This window comes from Pipistrellus hanaki (genome assembly GCF_964339955.1).
Source record: "Pipistrellus hanaki genome assembly, chromosome: 1".
Lineage (NCBI taxonomy): Eukaryota > Metazoa > Chordata > Mammalia > Chiroptera > Vespertilionidae > Pipistrellus > Pipistrellus hanaki.
Window position 1 is genome coordinate 72,200,211 of NC_140503.1, and position 20,998 is coordinate 72,221,208.

General features: G+C 49.0%; 2 protein-coding genes and 1 long non-coding RNA gene across 4 annotated transcripts in view; 2 read left to right on the forward strand and 1 right to left on the reverse strand.

Annotated features, from left to right (window-relative positions):
* The window catches only part of SLC7A7 (solute carrier family 7 member 7), a 31,472-nt gene extending 25,398 nt beyond the window's left edge, over positions 1-6,074 (reverse strand). The window contains exons 1-2 of one of the 2 annotated variants that reach the window (XM_084863030.1): positions 5,955-6,074; positions 519-1,056 (exon numbers count right to left, since the gene is read on the reverse strand). In XM_084863030.1, coding sequence (XP_084719156.1) covers positions 519-1,011 — 493 coding nt within the window. In that variant the 5' untranslated portion in view covers positions 1,012-1,056; positions 5,955-6,074. Of the gene's footprint in view, positions 1-518; positions 1,057-2,065; positions 2,164-5,954 lie in introns of those variants that run through there. The other variant, XM_084863031.1, reaches the window with a different exon arrangement.
* LOC311611566 overlaps positions 1-20,998 on the forward strand; it is a 193,022-nt gene that overhangs the window by 87,968 nt on the left and 84,056 nt on the right. The window lies entirely within an intron of this gene.
* MRPL52 (mitochondrial ribosomal protein L52) lies at positions 15,783-20,391 on the forward strand. Its single transcript, XM_084861572.1, is given in 6 exon segments — positions 15,783-15,823; positions 15,825-15,904; positions 15,996-16,056; positions 16,136-16,203; positions 19,773-19,837; positions 20,214-20,391. Coding segments are annotated over 6 exon segments (453 nt in total). The 5' UTR covers positions 15,783-15,797; the 3' UTR covers positions 20,367-20,391.

Genomic DNA, 20,998 nt, shown 5'->3' on the forward strand with positions numbered 1-20,998 from the left:
AAAACTCACACATGTGCAAAAAGATATTCACTGGAGCATTCTCTGTAAGACTGAAAGAGTTGGAACCAACTTAAATGGCCATTAACCGAGGACCTATTCTTAAAATTAACATGGAATAACATGAAACAGTTTTTTAAAAAGTGGATCTATAAATAGAAAAGAATGTCACCGATAAATTCCTGGAGAAAGGCACACTGTAGAATTATTTGTGGACTATGATCCCTTTTTGTAAACCATAGAACAAAACTACATCTGGAGGAGCAAGAAAAAAATCAGGAAGGGCACACAAACTGCTAATGATGCTTACTATGGGCAGCTGGGCAAAAGGTAAACTGGTGGTTTTTTTACACTTTGGCACTGTTCGAATTTTCACACAAAGCATACATTAAAAAAAAAAAAATCTTTTTTAAATAAAAGCATTTCCAGGGGCATGCATTTCTTCCTGTCTCCTTCTCACCAGCTACTCACATCCAGGCCCCAGCGCTCCCCTCAACACCTCCTGCCCCAGCCCCACTTACAGATGCAGGCAGCTGCCAGCAGGCGGCCAGCAGCATAGGGGGCAAAGCAGCTGGGGAAGAAGGGCTGCACCATGTAGTTGGCAAAGGTGATGGCGATGATGGCCTGGCTGGTGGGCTCGATGATGAGGAGGGAGGTCCAGAGTCGGATGAAGGCAGGGAGTCCCCCGAAGGCCTCGAGGATGTAGGCATAGCTGGCCCCAGACTTCTTAATGGTGGTGCCCAGTTCCGCGTAGCAGAGGGCCCCAAAGACGGAGAAGATGCCCCCAACGGCCCAGATGACCAGGGAGAGGCCAAAGGAGGTACTATACATGAGCACGCCCTTAGGGGACACAAAGATGCCCGAGCCGATCATGTTCCCCACAATCAGGCTCACGCCGTTCAGCAGCGAGATCTCCTTCTTCAGTGTCACCTGCTCGGATCCTGGGTGGGCCTCCTCAGGGGAGGCGTCCCCTGTGTGCTGGGAGGCCACTTCATACTTCACACCGTTCACCATGGCGGAGGCGGAGAAGAGGCGTCACCAGCTTCCTGGCATGGCCCTCTAAGGAAGAATGGTGAAGATATACATCAGGTGGTTGGCAATTCCATGGAATGCTGTAGGGGCCAGGATGGGCAGCCACCTCCACCTACCAGGGCAGAGACCTCTCTCTGCTTCCCACCCATGAAACTCTCCTTCTCGTGGGAGCTCTGGCTCATCAAAACAGCCCCAACGTGAATCATTCCCCAGAGAGATGATCGTGAGGCTAGTGCTGCCTACCTGACTTACACAATAGAAAGCTGAGTCCTGGTTCTATCGGAGCCTGCTGTGACAGGAGGCAGGCATGAGGGCAATCATCTGGCAGTTACCGGGTGTAAGCGCAGTGATTTGAGCTGGCATTTTCCAGCCTTACCTCAAAAAGGTCTGCCTTGCCTCCCATTTCAGACTCACCTCTCACCCGTGCTGAGATGCAACATGAGGAACCAACCTTGCAAGCAAATAATCTGTGGGTTCTCCTGACAACACTGCTCTTTCCCCATCCTCCTCCCCAAGGATTCTAGCTCTGACAAACCTAAAGGCTTCGGTGATCTCTTGCTGGAAACCCACAACCATCACCTGCGTCGTAGGTGAAGTCCCAGCAGCCTTACCCTACCCTGAAAGAAGACAGGCTATTCTCCTTCTCCAGATACCTCCCAGCCCGCGTTTTAGATCCCCTGCCACCGAGGCCCTCCCATCAGCACAGGTGCGTCACCCCAAACAGTATGAATGGGAAAAGGGTGATCCCAATGTGCAGCTCAACTTAGAGATGATTGGAGCCAGCTGATGACCGCTCCCTTCCCTGGAGATACAGCACCGGAAGCCAAGGCTAAGAAACAGCTGAAGGGGGGGCAGCTGATGCTGGCACCGCAGAGCAGGAGACAGCTGAGAGAAAGAGGCTAGGCCGGCCCAGCGAGTGGAGAGATACTAGGGCAAGAGGCACTGGGGAGAGCCAGTGGCCAGACCCTGCACAGCAGCAAAAAGGTCTGGGGGCCAGGGAGCGGGGCTGAAAGAAAGAATGGGCAGCACGCACTACCTGGCCAGAGGTATAAGCAGGTTCCTGCGGAGGCAGCAGCCAGAGGAGGCCAGGAGCTGTGTGCTCTGACCACTCCCCGTCCTCAGCCAGCAGTGAAAGGAATGGCCTGCCCAGCGCTTACGGAGGACTTAAGTCAAATCAAGAAGTCAAGAAGGGCGGAGGGGATGAGGGCAGGGCGGGGGAGAGGAGGATTAAGCAACTGTCTGGGTCCAAGGTTCACTGGCCCCTCACCCCTGGAAACAAAAAAAAAAAAAAAAAAAAAGGGCAGTTCGGAGCTCTGGGCTCAGCACTTTCCGAGATAAGAAAGGCGCTCCCTCAGGAATCTCCTTTGACAAGGAACAGAACAAAGGCCTGGCAGCTGGGCATGGCTCTGAAGCCCCGGGGAAACTGCCCCCTAGCAAATTAGCCCTGATAAGGCCGGGCCGTGGCTGGGAAGGGCCCTACCCCAGCCCAATTCTCTCTCACCCCAAACCAGAAAGGCAGGAGGATTGCACAACGTGACTCCACTCCGAAGGGTTGTTCAGGCGCTGAGATTAGAGGAAGTGTGAGTGCAATCCCTGCGCCTCGTGATTGGCCTGCGAAGAGGAGAAGTCCGCGCACTTCCCCACGAGTGAGGAGTGGCTGCCGTGGGCCAGTTCCCCACGGCTGAGCCCCAAGCTCCTACCAAGGAAACAAGGTCAAAAAAGTATCCCCAAGCCTCTCACTGTATCCCCTTCCCTTCCATGTGCCCTTTCATCTTTAAAAAGACATACCAGGATCTTTGGGTAAGCATAATTCTTATAAACACACCCCCCAAATACAAGTTAACTCCAATTTCCTAAAAATATGGGGAAATAAGATTTCCCTGAACATACAGACCCAGAACAGAAAGAAACGGTAGAGTATTTTTTGGAAATCATAGATTATTTTGCCTTTATAGTCTAGTTAGATATGGTATTTGGTGTCTCTTTTGCCAAAAGAAATACATTCTATCCCTTCTGAAATGCAACTACTTGACCCTTTCCACAATGTTTCTAAAAACCTTCTTTGGTTATTCTACAACCGGAGAATAAAAATCCAAGGGACCTTATCTTTACCCTGCACCCTCCGGTCCTAGCCCCTTAAAATTTATTTTTTAAACCAAGAGAGCGATCCAGATGTTAGCCTTCCCAGAGATCTTGCTTCTCCCAACTCACCCTCACAAATGTCTGAAATCTGTGGATGAAAAAAAAAAAAAAAAAAAAGGATTATATGGAAAGCAACCTCACAGGATAATCTAATCATAAATTCCTAACTAGGCAAGTCATGTTAGGTAGTCACACCCCTATATATAGGTATATAACTTCTTTCTAAAGGCTTATCTTTGGCTCAAGTCCTGTACATTGCTTCTATACATACAGGTTACACACCTTTGAAATGCCCCTCCTTCTAGTATATGCCCACCCTTTTAGGACCTCCTTCTAAGACATGATCACCCTCAAGAATGCACATAACACTGGAACCGGTTTGGCTCAGTGGACAGAGCTTCGGCCTGCAGACTGAAAGGTCCAGGGTTCGATTCTGGTCTAGGGCATGTACCTTGGTTGTGGGCACATCCCCAGTAGGGGGTGTGGAAGAGGCAGCTGATGGATGATTCTCTCTCATCGATGTTTCTAACTCTCTATCCCTCTCCCTTCCTCTCTGTAAAAAATAAATAAAATATATTAAAAAAGAAAAGAAGAATGCACATAACCTTAACCTATAATCTAATCCCCACCTTACTTTTTCCCACCTTCATGTAATCTTCTTTACATTTCTTCCTTAATTTCAAATGCATTAAAGAAACTATAATACTGTTATTCTCAGGACCATATGAGAACTTGCTTCCCTGGCATATGTTGCCAGTTTGGCCCAAGTAAACTCATAAAAATTCTCTATAGGACTGCCTGGCCAGCATGGCTCAGTGGTTGAGCTTCAACCTATGTATGAACCAGGAGGTCATGGTTCAATTCCCGATCAGGGTGCATGCCCGGGTTGAGGGCTCAATCCCCAGTGTGGGACATGCAGGAGGTTCCCTATCAATGATTCTCTCTCATCATTGATGTTTCTATCTCTCTATCCTTCTCCCTTCTTCTCTGAAATTATATATTATATATAATTTTATTTTTTAAAATTCTCTACAAGTTTGGACATTTTTTATGTCCACAAATCTGACCAGAGGAGACTGTCCTTCTCTCCCAGGTGCCCCCTAAATACTCCTATAATAGCTGTCATTTATGAGCACTCATCAGGGCCAGACTCACTGCTAAGCACCTACATGCCCGATCTCATTTAATCCTCCCTGCAGTCCCTTAAGACAGGCACTAAGTCCCATGCCAGGGTGGCAAACCAGTGAGGGGGGCTAGCCAATAGAGCCCAAGATCTTAACTGGCACTGCCATACCTCCCCAAGCCACCCCCCACCTGCCCAGCCTCTAGGCCTTCCTCAGACAAGAAGGCATTATCAGATGTCTGCCTAAATGAATTATCCAGAGGAGGCGGTGATTAAATTAAAAAGAAATCCTCTGCCTCCCTCAGCCCAAAGCCTAGACCTTCCAACAAAGCCCATCCATCTCCTTCCTGCGGCTCCTCCCCTTTCTCTCTCTTTGCAGGGGATTACCGTCCTCTTGGCAGCACTGCCCTCGCCAGGGTGCCCACTGCTAAAGCAAACAAAACCCATGGAAATACATCATCATGCCTGCCCTTTTAAGACCAAATCCACTGGCACCAAGGAGTGGGCATGTGTCCTAATGGGATGTTAAAAAAAAAAAAAAAAAAAAAAAAAAGGCAATGAAGGTGGGATAAAGGAAGGAGAGAGCGTGAGGGAAAGTGGGGAGAGAAGCCTGTCGGAGTTAGTTCCTGGCAAGTGGTATCCGAAAGGTGAAAGGCTCCTCTTAGAATCTTGGGACACTCCAGCCAACAGCATATCCCAGCGGACTCACCGGGAATGCGACAAGCAGACCCTCGTCCCCTCCTACGCTTCACTGGCCCACACCAACTGGGCAAAGGTGGCTACCCTTCACAGAAAAGATGCCCCCTCTTTCCTCAACCACCGCCCAGCACCAGCTCGAATCCCTCCCTGAGACCCTAGTTCCCAGGGCACTGCTTCCACCAGTCAGGCAGCCTGGGACCGGCAGGACCTCTCCTAAAGGGCTCTTGACAGGAGAACTCTGCAGAGCCTGGAGCCCCGTGCAATAAAGGCGTACCAATAAGCAGCACCCCTTGCCTTCTTCCCCTGACTGATGTGCATTCGGGATCCAGTGGAGACTACAGGACAGCACGCATCCCACAGCCTGTGGGAGAAGTTGCAGTTCAGGGGTTCAGGAAACACAGGTAGCAGGGCCCCCGGCATGCAGTGCCTGGAACCCCTTGCCCTGTCCCTACCCATGCATGGCAACACCAAAACACCCTTCCTCCGGGAACCGGCCCACAGCTCAGGGTCGTGGCTCCTCGGTCGAGTGCAGGGAGCTGACTGTGAGCAGATCCTTTCTCCCCCAGGGACCCCATGTCCTGCCTTCCCAGCTCCAACTGGTCTGTGCTGCCTCCCTAACAACAGAAACAGAAAACAGATACACTCTGGTACAGCTAGATTGCCCCATCACCCCGGCTGGAAGCTCAGCTCCTCCCTCCCCAGTTCTCCGTTTGTTTTTCTATGCTCCACTGTGGCTAGACAGCCCCTTTTTTTAAAAAAAGTGAAACAAGAAATTGTTTACTCCTGTGGCCAGGACTTTCACTAACGTAGGGCTGCAGTCTCTGGGCAGAGGGAGGTCAGAGCTGGGACCAGGAAGCAGGAGGCTCTTGAGTCTCCTCCATCAGTCCATTTTCAGGACTCTCACTCCATCCTCCTCCTGCACTTCCCCTCTCACCCACTGTCCCCGACTCCCACCTCTTACCTGTCCCTTGCCCTTGGGGCAGGTGCGAGGAGGAGGGGCTACCAGCACGCTGGGACTAGGGGGAGGGAAAGGTGCTAAGAGGGGCACCGAGTGTGGCTGGAGCTGCCGCAGCTGTTGACTCTGGGGAGAAAAGGCAGAGGGTGCCGACCAAATGAAAAACAGGAAAACATATGTGTGACTCTGGCCAGCAGCGGCGGCGGCGGCGGGGAGGGGCCTGGAGGACGGAGGACGGGCTGGAGCTGGGACCCAGAAGACCTCAAAGCCTCCCCGCCCCCCTCTAGGCTCCTCCTCTTCCCTACCTCAGCCCCCCGAACTTCCTCGTTGCCCTTCATTTATCCCCAGGGACTTGCAGTGCCCTTCTCGGGGGGGGGGGGGGGGGGGGGGGGGGGGGGCCTTTACAACTCTCCCCCATAACTCCATTTCCTCGGCATCTCCCTCTGGAATACTGACATTGGTCCTGCGGAGGGCATGGGATCCATGGCGAGGGCAATAATGGACCTCGGTGGCCTCATCTCTGGTCTCAGTGCCATGTCAGCCCCTATGTAAAGCAATACATGCCGAGGAATGTCACGTGTGGGGGTACAGGTGAGCACATACCTAAACACTAAGCAAGCCCACTCACAGCTCAGGTCCCCAGTTGGATCAGGTGATGTGTGTTTCGAAGGAAGGCCACTTAAGGGCTAATGAGTTGGCGCCCCTCCAAACCAGGATTTTTTAAATATTTGTTGCATGTTTATTTAACAAAAGTAAGGAGATACGATTTTCTGGGAATAAAAACTGTGAGCCTCATTCTTTCTATTCAAAATTAGAACTTACTACATAAATTCATTACATACACTTTCTGAAGCAGACAACTTCGTGGTAGCTATGTTAAACTATTTAAAATGTCGATACAGCTGAAACCCGTTTGGCTCAATGGATAGAGCATCGGCCTGTGGACTGGAGGGTCCCAGGTTCGATTCCAGTCAAGGGCATGTACCTTGGTTGCGGGCACTTCCCCAATAGGGGGTGTGCAGGAGGCAACTAATCGATGATACTCTCTCATCGATGTTTCTGACTCTCTGTCCCTCTCTCTTCCTCTCTGTAAAAAATCAATAAAATATATATATATTTTAAAGGTAGATACAGTCCTGGCCAATGTGGCTCATTTGGTTGAGTATCATCCCATGTACCCAAGTTTGCCAGTTCAATTCCTGATCAGAACACATGCCCAGATTTCAGGCTCGATTCCTAGGGGTGGGGGTAACAGGGGGAGAGGGGTGGAGAGAGTCAGGTAGTGGGCAGCCCATTGATGTTGCATTCTCACATTGATGTCTCTCTCCCTCTCCCTTCCTCTTTCTCTAAAAATCAATTTAAAGTTGTTTTTTTTTTTCATATAGATACAGCTGAAACCAGTTTGGCTCAGTGGATAGAGCGTTGGTCTGTGGACTGAAAGGTCTCAGATTCGATTCCGGTCAAGGGCATGTACATTGGTTGTGGGCACATCCCTGGTGGGGGATGTGCAGGAGGCAGCTGGTCAATGTTTCTCTCATCATCGATGTTTCTAGCTCTCTCTCCCTTCCTCTCTGTAAAAAAATCAATAAAATATACTTTAAAAAAATAATAATAAATAAATAAATAAATGTAGATACAGCATAAATCTCTCTCAGGGAGTGGCACTTCACAGGGTATGGTGCATTCTCAGAATTCCAGCTGTGACTGCTGCCTTTAGGCAACTGAAAGCTGGTCACAGGACCACATCGCACAGCTTATGCCTGTACCTGCATGTTGCAAAATTATTGTGGAGACAGGCTGTCCAGGTAAGCAGTTGTTAAGGATCTCTCAGTGGATGGGAGCCAACTTACAGTTCACCGAGAGACAGACAGAAATCTGAGTTCACGGGCACCAGATGTCTGAATTACCCCCAGAATCCTTTAGTGCCCTTTTCGACCCAGGCTGCTGCCCGGCTGGCCTGCCCCTTTATCCTACTCTGGGGTCGGTCCAACGTGTAAATGAGAGAAGTCCTGGAAAGTCTGCAGCTGCCCCTCGGCTCTGGCCCCTGCTCTCTCACTCCACTCCGGCCACAATGGCCCTGCTGCCACCACACAAGCATGCTCCTGACTAAGAGCTTTTGCAATTGCTCTTTCCTCTGCCTGAATGGAACCTTCTTCCCAGAGATAGTGTTCATTCCTTTACTCCATCCAGGTCTGTGTTTGAGTCCTTCCTGAGGAGTCTCTGAAGAAGCTCCATGCTTGACTTTTCTTCAAGGGCACTCACTACCACTCCTGAGTTGAGGGTTCCATGGAGTTGGGGGTTCAATGGAGTTCATTGGTTGTCGACTCCCTCACTAGAATGCACGCACCACCAGAGCTTCATGCCCAGGACAGGGCACATGTAGACCAAGACATGTTTGCTGGAAGAATAAATGAAGGAATGAACAATGTTGTCCTCCCTCACAAACAATCACACACATACACACTGATTTCCTAGCAGCCCGGCTCTGGGAATGCCCTTGACCTTGCCCTCTGGCCCACCTGAAGAAGCTGCTCTGGTTTCTAAGCAAGGAATGTTTAGAAGCCTTGGTTCTTCTTCAGAGGGAAGGGGAAGGTATAATGTTCAGTTTACCGGGGGCCTAGCATGATCTGAAATGGGCTTTTTGTTCCATTAGTAGGAAAACCAAAGGGCCCCCTCTCCTGCGCTCTCGCACATCCGGAAAGCTCTCGGGGCTCGGTCGCACACCCAGGCTCGGGGCGGGGAGGGAGGGGGGGCCTGGGTGGCAGGGCCGAGCCGTGGTGAGAGGGCGGAGAAGGCAGTGCGAGGGGCGCGCGGGCCCAGCAAAAGCAGCAGGTGGTGCGGCAAGAGCGGAGCCCCCACCCGCCTTAGCATGAGCTCTTTGCAGACCCCGCCCCGGCTCCCGCCCTCAGCTCCCTCCGCCCTCCCGCCCCCGCCCCCACCCCCGCCCCGCCGGCGGCCGCGGCCACCTTTGCCCCCTCCCCGCTCCCCCGCACCAGCCCCCCTTCCCGCCCGGCCCCTTCGGTCAGCCCGCCGCCTCTCGGTGCCGCGCCCGCGGCCCTGGGATCGCCCTTCCCTCGCCCGAACCTGCCCGCCGCCCCGTGCCCATCGGGAGGTCGGTCTTCCCGGGGGCACCGGTCTGGCTGCGGGGCCGAGTCCCGGTTCTGCCTTGGGGCGCCTGGACCCCACTCCCCCGGCGTCCCTCCCGCCCCCTCCCGGGCTCCAGGAAGCGCTGCAAGAGGGGGTTGTGGCGGGTATCCGCGCAGGGCGCAAAGGGCGAGAGCCGGGGACCCCGTCACCCGCCCCCTGCCTCCTCCGGGCCCCCCGGAAAGGAGAGTGACCGCGGGCACCCCGGGCGCGTCCTCCGCCCCCCGAGCGCCCAGCTTCCTCTTCCCACCCGGCCCGTCCGACGGGGTCTGGGCCGGAGCCCCAAACCCTGCAACCCCGACTCCGGCCCCGAGACAAGCGGCTGCAACTGTGAGGGACTGTGGACTGCAAAGCCCCATCGGAGCCCGGAGGGCTCCCGGAAGGGCGTCTCCGGCCCCATCCCCGCTCCCCGCCCCCTCGGGGGAGTGTTGCGTCAGTTTCGAGATCCCAAATGAGGAAAAGTGGTCTCCACCGGGCCGGAGAGGTGTCGGGCAGCGGAGCCGCCGCCAGGAGGCAGCACTTAACAAAAAATGTTGGGGTTGAGGGCGCCGGGGAGGCCGGAGTCACCAAAGCACCTTTCAATCTGAAGAGCTTTAGAAGCAGCGTGGTCCCCACAATAGATGGATTTGCTGGGCTAGTTCAAAAAAGACACGTGGGAATGCTTCCACGTGTTTTAAGGCTAAAGGATGACATAAATAATAGTTACCTTTTTTGTCTATACCTTTTGGACAGTCTCGCTTTGCAGTTTCAAAGCCAACATTGCTCCTCTGCAGAGATTTGCAGAGCCACCCTCATTCAAGACCAGTCTGAGGAAAAGGCACACTGCCCATGAGGCTTCAAAGCTTTCAGGCCGAAGAGACTTCAAAGCTTTCGGGCATGAAAAAGTAGTATAGCCTAGCTGGTTTGGCTCCGTGAATGGAGCGCTGGCCTGGGAACTGAAGGGTCCTGGGTTCGATTCCGGTCAAGGGCATGTGCCTTGGTTGCAGGCACATCCCCAGTGGGGGGTGTGCAGGAGGCAGCTGATCAATGTTTCTCTCTCATCGATGTTTCTGATTCTCTATCCCTCTCCCTTCCTCTCTGTAAAAAGTCAATAAAATATATTAGAAAGAAAAGAAAAAACAAGGTAGTGTAGCCCTAGTTGGTTTACCTAATTGGATAGAGCATCGGCTTGCGGACTGGAGGGTCCTGGGTTCCATTCTGGTCAAGGACACATACTGGGATTATGGGCTCAGTCCCCAGTAGGGGACCTGTAGGAGGCAGCCAATCAATGATTCTCTCTCATCATTGATGTTTTTATCCCTCTCTGAAATCAATGAAAAGATTTTTTTTTTAAGTAGTGTAGTCCGAGGTCATACTAATTTAGCAGGGATTTGACAGCCATGGGAAAAGAAAAGGAATATGTTGCAATAAATTATGTAATAAAATAATATGCACAGCAATGAATTGTGTGAGTCGCTGGTTTCTAGTCATCAATTCCGACACTTTGTTTATTAATCCTTATCCAAGGATATTTTTTCCATTGTTTTTTAGAGAGAGTGGAAGGGAGGGAAGGAGACACACACACACACACACACACCCCCGTTGCCCCAGCCAGGGCAGGGATCAAGCCTACACAACCCAGGTACATGCCCTTGACCGGAAGTCAAACCCATGACCCTTCAGTGCTTAAGGCAACTTTTTAACCACTGAGAACACTGGTGAGGGCAATTTCCACACTTCTTGCTGAGTGTGACAGTGATTTGGTCTTGAGCTGTCCTAAGAAGGAAGATACAGAAGAAATGTGAAGTGAAATAAGACATTTCCCCAAACTTAGAATTTGGTCACAAGCATGAAAAATTAGGTGGAATTGGCACAAAAAAAAAAAAAAAAAACCGCCCCCTCAGCTTTACTTATGCTCTTTCTCCAACATCATCATTATTCATCACAATGGTTAAAAAAGCACCTAATTTGCCTAGCCGATGTTTACTGTCAGTACTAGTTTGTTCTCTCTCTCTCTCTCTCTCTCTCTCTCTCTCTCTCTCTCTCTCAAAATCCTCACTCGTATTTCCTGCTATTTACAACCCATGGGTTGTCACCCTGCCACATCAAAATAACCACGTCAAAGGCTGAAATTGTCTTCCTTCCCAAGACCTTTGCCCTTCCACATTTCCCAGGTTTCCTAGTCAAACTTCCTATCCTGCCCCCAAGGTTCTCCAGCTCTACCTCCTTTATTCCCACAGCTATTCAAGTATTACATGTGTTCACTTCTGCATGTGGAATTCACAGTGTCTACACACCCTAGTTGTGCACTTTATTTTTTAAATATATTTTATTGATTTTTTACAGAGAGGAAGTTAGAGGGATAGAAAGTTAGAAACATTGATCAGCTGCCTCTTGAACACCCCCCACTGGGTATGTGCCCACAACCAAGGTACATCCCCTTGATCGAAATCGAACCCTGGACCCTTCAGTCTGCAGGCCAACGCTCTATCCACTGAGCCAATCCGGTTTTGGCTATTTGTGCACTTTAATGCATATACCCTATTTTTTATTTTATAAATCAGTGGTGTCCCCTGCTGTGTGAGCTTCTAGAATAGAGGAATGTTGCTGGTTTGGTTCTACAAACATTATAAAGATACTAGAGGCCCGAAGCATGAAATTTGTGTGTATGTGGGGGGGTGTCCCTCAGCCTAGCCTGCAACCTCTCCAATCTGGGACCCCTGATTGAAGGGATGTCCGACTGGCTGTTTATTTTTGTTTTTTTAAAATATATTTTATTGATTTTGTACAGAGAGGAAAGGAGAGAGATAGAGAGTTAGAAACATCGATGAGAGAGAGTCATCGATCAGCTGCCTCTTGCACACCCCCTACTGGGGATATGCCTGCAACCAAGGTACATGCCCTTGACCGGAATCGAATCTGGGACCTTTCAGTCCCCAAGCCGACGCTCTATCCATTGAGCCAAACCGGTTTCGGCCTGACTGCCTGTTTAAACAGGACTGCTAGCTCCTAACTGCTCGCCTGCCTGCCTTCCTGATTGCCCCCAACCGCTTCTACCTCCCAGCCTGATAACCCCCTAACCACTCCCCTGCCAGCCTGATTGCCCCTAACTGCCCTCTCCTGAAGGCCTGGTCACCCCTAACTGCCCTCCCCTGCAGGCCTGGTCACCCCTAACTGCCCTCCCCCTGCAGGCCTGAGTTCCTCTCCCCCCCAACTGCTCTTCCCTGAAGGCTGGTTGCCCCCAATTTCCCTCCTCTGCCAGCCTGATCACCTCTAACTGCCCTCCCCTGCAGGCTTGATCTCCCCCAACTTTCCTCCCTTGCAGGCCTGGTCCCTCCCAACTGCTCTCCACTGCTGGCCTGATTGCCCACAACTGCCCTCCCTCGCAGATCTGGTCCCTCCCAACTGCCCTCTCCTGCTGGCCATCTTGTGGAGGCCATCTTATGTCTATATGGGAGCAGGATCTTTGACCATATAGGGGCAGCCATCTTGTGTGTTGGAGTGATGGTCAATTTGCATATTACTCTTCTATTGGATAGGATAGAGACCTGGTGCATGGGTGGGGGCCAGCTGGTTTGCCCTGAAGGGTGTCCCAGATCAGGGTGGGGATTCCCTTGGGGCATGGGGGCGGCCTGGGTGAGGAACCTGTGGTGGTTTGCAGGATGGCCACGCCCCCTGGCAACCAAAGCAGAGGCCCTGGTATCTGGGATTTATTTATCTTCTATAATTTAAACTTTGTGGTCTTAAGTGGAGGCCAAGGCAGGCCAGGGCAGGCGGAAAGCTTAGCTCCCTCCATTGCCAGGGAAACCCAAGCCTCCTGCTCTGTGGGCACAGCCATCTTGGTTGGGTTAATTTGTATACTCACTCCTGATTGGCTGGAATGTGTGGTGTGTGGGTTTGGCAGAGGTATGGTCAACATTCATATTACTCTTTTATTAGACAGGATAGCATTGGTGGTAGTGCCAGCCTGTCACCTTTCTTGCCAATCATGAATGTTGACACTGAGGTTATTTTTCCAATGCTTGGCTTCTACTACTTGATTCCCCAACTATAAACTATGTAATGGGATTCCAGTGTTGTATGTCTCAGTTGTCTATCTCAGAACCTGCCAAAGGCATGTGGAGCCCAGCTTAGGAAAGGTGTCACTCAGTGGTTATTGCAACTGTAAAACAATAAATCCACAGCCATATTTTGGTTCAATTTCCTGATCTCTGAAAACTATAAACAACCTGTATAAATTATTAGTTCCTGGGCTGTCTTATCTACTTTACAGGTTTATTATAAAAATTATAGAAATCATTTATATACAAGTGCTTTTTGATAAGTGAAAATTCAGTGTGTGAATGTAAGATAACAATGGTACTCTATTGCCTTATTTCCCTTGCTTAATTTTTTGGGTCCATCTGGTGTTTTACAGCCAAGTTTCTTTTGTCCCCGTCTTTTCTGGTTCAGCCCTAGCCTATACTATTCTTATTGTTATCAAAATAACTTCTTTTACTTCTTAAACTAGGATCCACCCTTCCCCTCTTTCAAAGCACAGTTCAGAGGCACCTCCTGTGGAAAAAGTTTCCAGTCTTGCAGAAGGAAATAATTTTTTTTTTGAAATGATAATTTTTTTAACAAAGAATCAACCAATGAATGCATAAGTGGAACAAGAAATCAATGTTTTGCTGTAACCGGTTTGGTTCAGTGGATAGAGTGTCAGCCTGCGGATTCAAGAGTCTCAGGTTCGATTCCGGTCAAGGGCATGTACCTGGTTTGCAAGCATATCCCCAGTAGGAGGTGTGCAAGAGGCAGCTGATGGATGTTTCTAATTCTCTATCCCTCTCCCTTCTTCTCTGTTAAAAATCAATAAAATATATATATATTTTTAAAATCAATGTTTTTTTTTCTCTCACTCCTCCTTCTCTCTAAAAAGATCAATTAAAAAATTTTAAATATTTGAAAAAAAATTAAATAAATAAATAAATAAATAATTTTAAATATTTGCACAAATGTGATATATTAAACTTTTAAAAAATATATTTTTATTGATTTCAAAGAGGAAGAGAGAGATAGAAACATCAATGATGAGAATCATTGATCAGCTGCCTCCTGTATGCCCCCTACTGGGATGGAGCCCACAACCTGGATGGAGCCCTTGACTAGAACAGAACCCGGGACCATTTAGTCCACAGGCTGATGCTCTATCCATTGAGCCAAACCATGAAGAAATTAAGGATGACTTACTCAAGGCAAGTAAGTGATTAAAAAAGAGGAAGGAGCCCTGACTGGTTTGGCTCAGTGGATAGAGCATTGGCCTGCCAACTGAAGGGTCCCAAGTTCTATTCCAGTCAGGGGTGTGCATGTACCTTGGTTGCGGGCACATACCCAGTAAGGGGTGTGCAGGAGGCAGCTGATTGATGACTCTCTCTCATCCATGTTTCTAACTCTCTATCCCTCTCCCTTCCTCGCTGTAAAAGATCAATAAAATATATATATTTTTTAATAAATAAATAAACAAATAAATAAATAAATGAAGGAGTTACAGATCTGGGTTTGCCACTTACTACTGTGTTTCCCAGAAAATAAGACATCCCCTGAAAATAAGACCTAGCGCAACTTTGGGAGAAAAAATTAATAAAAGACACTGTCTTATTTTCGGGGAAACAGGGTAGTGCCTACCTCACAAAGTTGTTGCAATATGTGCTGATTGCTTTTATAAAAATTGAATCAGATCCTAGTTTGTTAATTCTTCGTCAAGAAAGCCTTCACAACCCACTCTAGATCAAGTTTCCATTTATTTCACCAACATCACACACTTCCCTTCCCAGTACTTATCTCAGAATTAATATTACAGTGATGTGCGTGATTATTTGATTATTGTCTTCTCTCCATAGACTGGGAGCTCTAGAAGAATAATGATGTCTCACCAAAACCGGTTTGGCTCAGTGGATAGAGTGTCAGCCTGCGGACTGAAGGGTCCCGGGTTCGATTCCAGTCAGGGGCATGTGCCTTGGTTGCGGGGGCATCCCCAGTGGGGGGTGTGCAAGAGGCGGCTGATCCATGTTTCTCATCAGTGTTTCTGGCTCTCTATCCCTCTCTCTTCCTCTCTGTAAAAAATCAATAAAATATATTTTTTTTAAAAAAGAAAGTAAGAATAATGATGCCTGTCTTGTTCTCCATAGAATCTCCTGCATTGGATGCGCGCTTGTCACAGACCTCTTCAGTTCGGTGGGACAGCCCCGGCCTGTGTGGTCCTTGGCTGGGCAAAAGTGGGGTGCACCAAAGGTCACCGGTTCAATCCTGTAAGGGTCCATGTGGTTGGTATGCATGCAGGAGGCAGCCAATCACGTCTCTCCCTTCCTCTCTCTAAAAATTCAATAAAAGCATATTTTAAAAATGGTCTCTGTTGGATAAATGAGTGAAAACGGAAGCCCGGACTTTCTGATTCACTCCAGGTTTGACTCATTGGCTGGGAAAAATACGTTACAGCGCTGAGAGGCGGGATAAGGTAACGTGTAAGTTACTCCACCGGGATAAACTATAAATCTCAAAGGACCGCCGCAGGGACGTCGTAGACACAGTTCCGAGGACACAACTTCCCCTGAGGAAGTATCCACCCCTGAGGATGCCTACGAAGACCATCGACCCTTCTGGTGCAAAAACCGCTGCCGCAATCTCGCCCTTCTCTTCCGTACAGTGACCCAAGATGGCGGGGCCCGTGATTGGAAAACCAGGTCCAAGATGGCGGCTTCCTACTTCCTCCCACGGAGTAGCGCGTGGCCGCCGAGGCCCCGCCCACTTCCGGTCCCGCGCCCGCAGCATGGCCGCTTTAGGTATCCTGCTCCGCAGTAAGTGGGCGCGGGAGCGCGCGGGGGGCGCGGGGCCTGGGACCCCCGGGCTGGCCGCACGGCCCCTCTCTCGCCTCTGCCGTCTTCCCAGCAGGTGCCCGGAGGCTGCATGGCAGCGCGGCGGCGCGGGTGGGGAGTGAGTGGAGACTCCAGTGAGTGTGGGTTTGGGGGAAGGGAAGACGGGGGTCCCGACACTGCGGAGTCCTAACCCAACTGTTCTTCTCCCCCCAGGCAGGGCATGGCCGCCAACCCCTCGGGCTACGGGCCCCTGACGGAGCTCCCAGACTGGTCCTACGCGGGTGAGCGCCGATCTGGTCTGATGGTTGCACCCGGAGAGCACGCCCTGCAGAGAGCGGGGAGGGAAAAGGGGATGGGAAGAGGGATGTCAGGGTGGCGGTGTGTCTGAGGGAACAATGTATTGAGCTTTGTAGGGGGAAGAAGCCCTCTTGCTTATTTTATAAATTATACTAGGGCCAGGCCTATGGGAAATAAAGCTGGACGGATCTTTTCGGCTTGTGCAGGTAGCAGAAACAGTTCTGACTTGGAGCGCCCCTGCCTCACCCCCCATGCCAGGGAGAGAGTGGACAGACTTTCCTGTTTCTCAGAGGGTGGTGTGGTTCTTAGAAAGTTCTCTGTGCTGAGTGCATTATTGAGAATTTGGTACCAAATGCAGGGAGAGCTCCTGGAAAGGCTGCCAACGTGAGCATCACAGAAAGAGTAGAAAAGTGAATAGTGGGGATGGTGGCTGCCCTGCAGAAAGGTCTCTTCCCTTTATTACTTGCAAAAAAAAAAAAAGATATATATTTTTAATTATTTCAGAGATGAAGGGAGAGAGCGAAACATCAGTGATGGGAGAGAATTGTGGATTGGCTGCCTCCTGCACGCACGCGCACGCGCCCACACACACACACACACACACACACACACACACACACTCCCCCTGAGGACCTATTTCCTGAAGACCAGGGATCCAACCTACCCGGAATCCAGCGTCACCTTCTGGTTCATAGGTCTATGCTCAACTACTGAACCACACAGGCTGGGCTCTTCCCTTCACTCCAGTTTACAGATAGGAAAATTGAGGCCTAGAAATGTGAATTGCCTGTGGTCACCCACTAGGAAAGAGCAAAGCCAGGACTAGAACAGGGCAGAGGCCAGGCCCCCTTCAACAGCACACAAACCTGAGTATTAGTACCCTGTTGGGTTTTACAGGAGTCTGACTTGGCTTAATTGGAGAGTTGCTGCCTGAGGAGGACGGTGAAGATTTTTTTCTACTTGTCATTTATTAGGATCTTGAAGTAGTATGGGATATTGGGAAGACTCTGGAATTTGGAATTGGTTCATTTTTGGTTGTTGTTAATCCTTATCCGAGCATATTTTTCCATTGATTTTTAGAGATAGTGGAAGGGAAGGGGAGAGACAGAGAGAGAGAAACATCTATGTAAGAGAGATACATAGATTGGTTGCCTCCTGGACATACCCAACCAGGGCTGGGGATTGAGCCTGCAACCAAGGTACGTTCCCTTGACCGGAATTGGAATCAAACCCAGGACCTTTCAGTCTGCGGGGGCCAATGCTGTATCCATTGAGCCATACTGGCTAGGGCTGGGATTGATTCTTCCTTTTTTTTTTTTTTTTTTTTAATAAATATGTTTTTACTTTTTAGGAAGGGAGAAGGAGAGATAGAAACGCCAATGATGAGAATCATCAATCGGCTGCCTCCTGAATGCCTCCCACTGGGGACTGAGCCCACATCCCAGGCATATGCCCTTGACAGGAATCGAACCCTTCAGTCCTCAGGCCAATGCTCTAACCACTGAACAAAACCGGCCTGGGCTGGAATTGATTCTTTTTTTTTTTTTTTTTTTTTTTTTTTAATATATTTTATTGATATTTTACAGAGAGGAGGAAGGGAGAGAGATAGAGAGCTAGAAACGTCAATGAGAGAGAAACATCGACCAGCTGCCTCCTGCACATCCCCTATTGGGGATGTGCCCGCAACCAATGTACATGCCCTTGACCGGAATCGAACCTGGGACCCTTCAGTCCGCAGACCAATGCTCTACCACTGAGCCAAACCGGCTTCGGCTGGAATTGATTCTTAATCTAGGCTTCTCTACTTGCTAACTATGGGTCTTGGTCAAGTTACTTAATTGTATCTCTCAGTTTCCAAGTCTGTAAAAAAAATACCTATCTCATATGGTTCTTGTAAGGATAAAATAAAATGACCGATGAAAACACCTCTCATATATAACATTGGTTCCCTTTATTGATAAATAATATCTCTTACCTGTCTTGCCTTCAAACATTTGGGCAGAGAGTTCACTCTGTTTCTTTGTTGAAAATGCCCTTTTCAACTCCATTATAAGCCATTTGAGATAGTTTATAGCAAGTCTGTAGATGTTTATGAAATTTTTATTATGTGCATATGTGCCTACACTACACTATAGTGAAAGCTTAGCAGTACGGTCCCTGATCCCAAGGAACTTAAAGTCTAGCTGGGAAAACAAAGCATGGACATTTAAAAATATATATATTTTGATATTATACAGAGAGGAAGGGAGAGAGATAGAGTAAGAAACATGGAGAGAGAAACATTGATCAGCTGCCTCCTGCACGCCCCCTACTGGGGATGTGCCGGAAACCAAGTTACATGCCCTTGACCAGAATTGAACCTGGGACCTTTCAGTCAACAGGCAGATGTTCTATCCACTGAGCCAAACCGGGTTGGGCCAAAGCATGGACATTTTAAAAATTAAGTGATAACACTTCAGTGCTCTGTTCCTTTCCAAAATAATTAGAGATGACTAAATAAAGTTAAAAGCAATAGTACAATAAGTGTCACAAGGCAAATAGATGAGTATTAAATGAATGATATACACTTTTTTCCCCTCTTTTTTATTGTGATGAGAAACACAATTTTCCTTTATAGAGTGGCCCCCCTGATATCTCAAGTACCCCCCCCCACCTGTACATAACTATTACAATATTAATTTTTTCTCCGATTAACCTCTCCCCTGCCACTCCTATCCCCCAGCACATGCCCTCACTGCACACCAGTGCCTGTGTCCATTGGTAATGCTTGTATACATGCATAGGAGTCCTTTGATTGATCTGCCCCCACCTTCCCTCTGAGGTTTGACAGTTCAATGCTTCTTTGTCTCTGGATCTATTTTGGTTCATTAGTTTGTGTTGCTCATTATATTACACATTTCAGTGAGATCATGTGATATTTATCTTTCTCGGACTGGCTTATTTCACTTAGCATAATGTTCTCCAGTTCCATCCATGCTGTTGCAAATGGTAAGAGTTCATTCTTTTTTACAGCAGCATAGTATTCCATTGTGTAGATGTACCATAGTTTTTTAATCCGTTCCTTGGCACTTAGGCTGTTTCCAAATCTTAGCTATGGTAAATTGTGGTATGCACTTTTTCGAAGAGAGTTTTAAGAGGTTAAAGAAGGGTTTCTGGGACAGGTAGGGCTTGAGGTGTGCCTAAGGATGAGAATTTGGCTGGAAGGAAAGGCAAGAGGTGTTGTGGAGGAGTTAGGTGGAATTTAACAAAGATTCGAGGTGAGAAGAACAATGATCAGTTTGCTTGAGTGGGGGCTTTGTGAAGATAAAACAGGTGATTCAGCATTGCAAAGAACCTTGAATTCTAGGCTAATGAGGAGTGAGATACTATAGGGCAAAGCTCAGGAGCTTATTCTTGGTGGTTCTGGCATACCTCACCCTTGAAGATTAAGTATTTTACAGTGGGTGTGAAATGGAAAAGGAGCTAAAAACTTTTTTCCCTCCTTTCTGTCTGCTGTCGCAAGGTGCTGCAGGCCATAGCTAACATTTGCCTTTTCTCTCATGTCTATCTCCAGATGGCCGCCCTGCTCCTCCGATGAAAGGCCAGCTTCGAAGACTAGCCCAAAGAGAGAAATTCGCAGTGAGTTGCTACAGCCCCATCCAGGGCAACCTGCATGTAATCTGAGGGACAGAGTTTAAATTGTAATTTGTCTTGAGCTGTGTTGACACCTAAGCTAACATGTACCCCTCACACTGTTTTGACAGGCAAGGTTTTAACAGTACTGTGAGAAGGAAGGAATACAGGGATACTCCCAGGGCAGGAGCCAGGAGCAGACACTGCCACACATTTACTGTCTTCCCCCTGCTTCCCATCCCAGGACCTGGCCCCACCCCTTCCCCAGTCAGCGGTGTCATTTTCCAGCTGAAACCTCTGACTTTGATCTGTGAATGAAAGGATATATGGTGCAGAGCTCAAGCCCCAGATGTTATTCACACTGTTTTCCTGTCTGTTTCAGAGACGAGTTGTACTGCTGTCACAGGAAATGGATGCTGGATTAGAGGCATGGCAGCTCAAGCAGCAGCAGAAGGTGCAGGAAGAAGAACAGAAGAAGAAAAACGCTCTTAAACGTAAAGGGGCTGCTCGGCAGAGCCCACCGCCACGTCAATAAAAAGCAACTCCTCTCTCTTTTCCCAGCCTCTGTTATTGTTGTTGGACTCCAGGAAGGACGGGTTGTAAGAGCACTGCCTGGAAGGGCTGGCTACTGGCCCTCCCCCCTGGCTCCCTTCCAGTTCAGGGGTATCTTGCTCTGGGATATTTACCCGCACCTTAGCAGGTAGTAGGTCTGGCCCAACTTTGAGCAGTTACTGCTCTGCAAACATGAAAAGGGGGCCAAAGTTTACTCATCTTAGCCACCATTCAAGCCTTGAAAAACCTGTACACAGTTCAGTCTGCATGCAGTTACACATTTAATAAATATTTTTATGAAAAACTTTCCAGCTGAAGTGCATTTCTTGGCAAGCAACTGGTGTCAGTTTTCCTAAGCCAGATCCATGGCCCAAGAGGATCCCAACAGTGGGAAGGCTGACGTGGGAAGAACCAGACTTGGGTGTTGCATGTTCTAAAGATCTTGAGGTTTCCCTGGTTCTGACTGAATCTTAGAAATTGATTAGAGAGAGGACTGTCCTGGCCCCAATTTACATAGGGAGCCCTGGAGATAACCCCCAAAACAGTCATTGTGGGTTAGGTATACCCCATATATCTCCTACAAACCTTTAGCTGTCCCCCAAGGCCCAGGGAAAC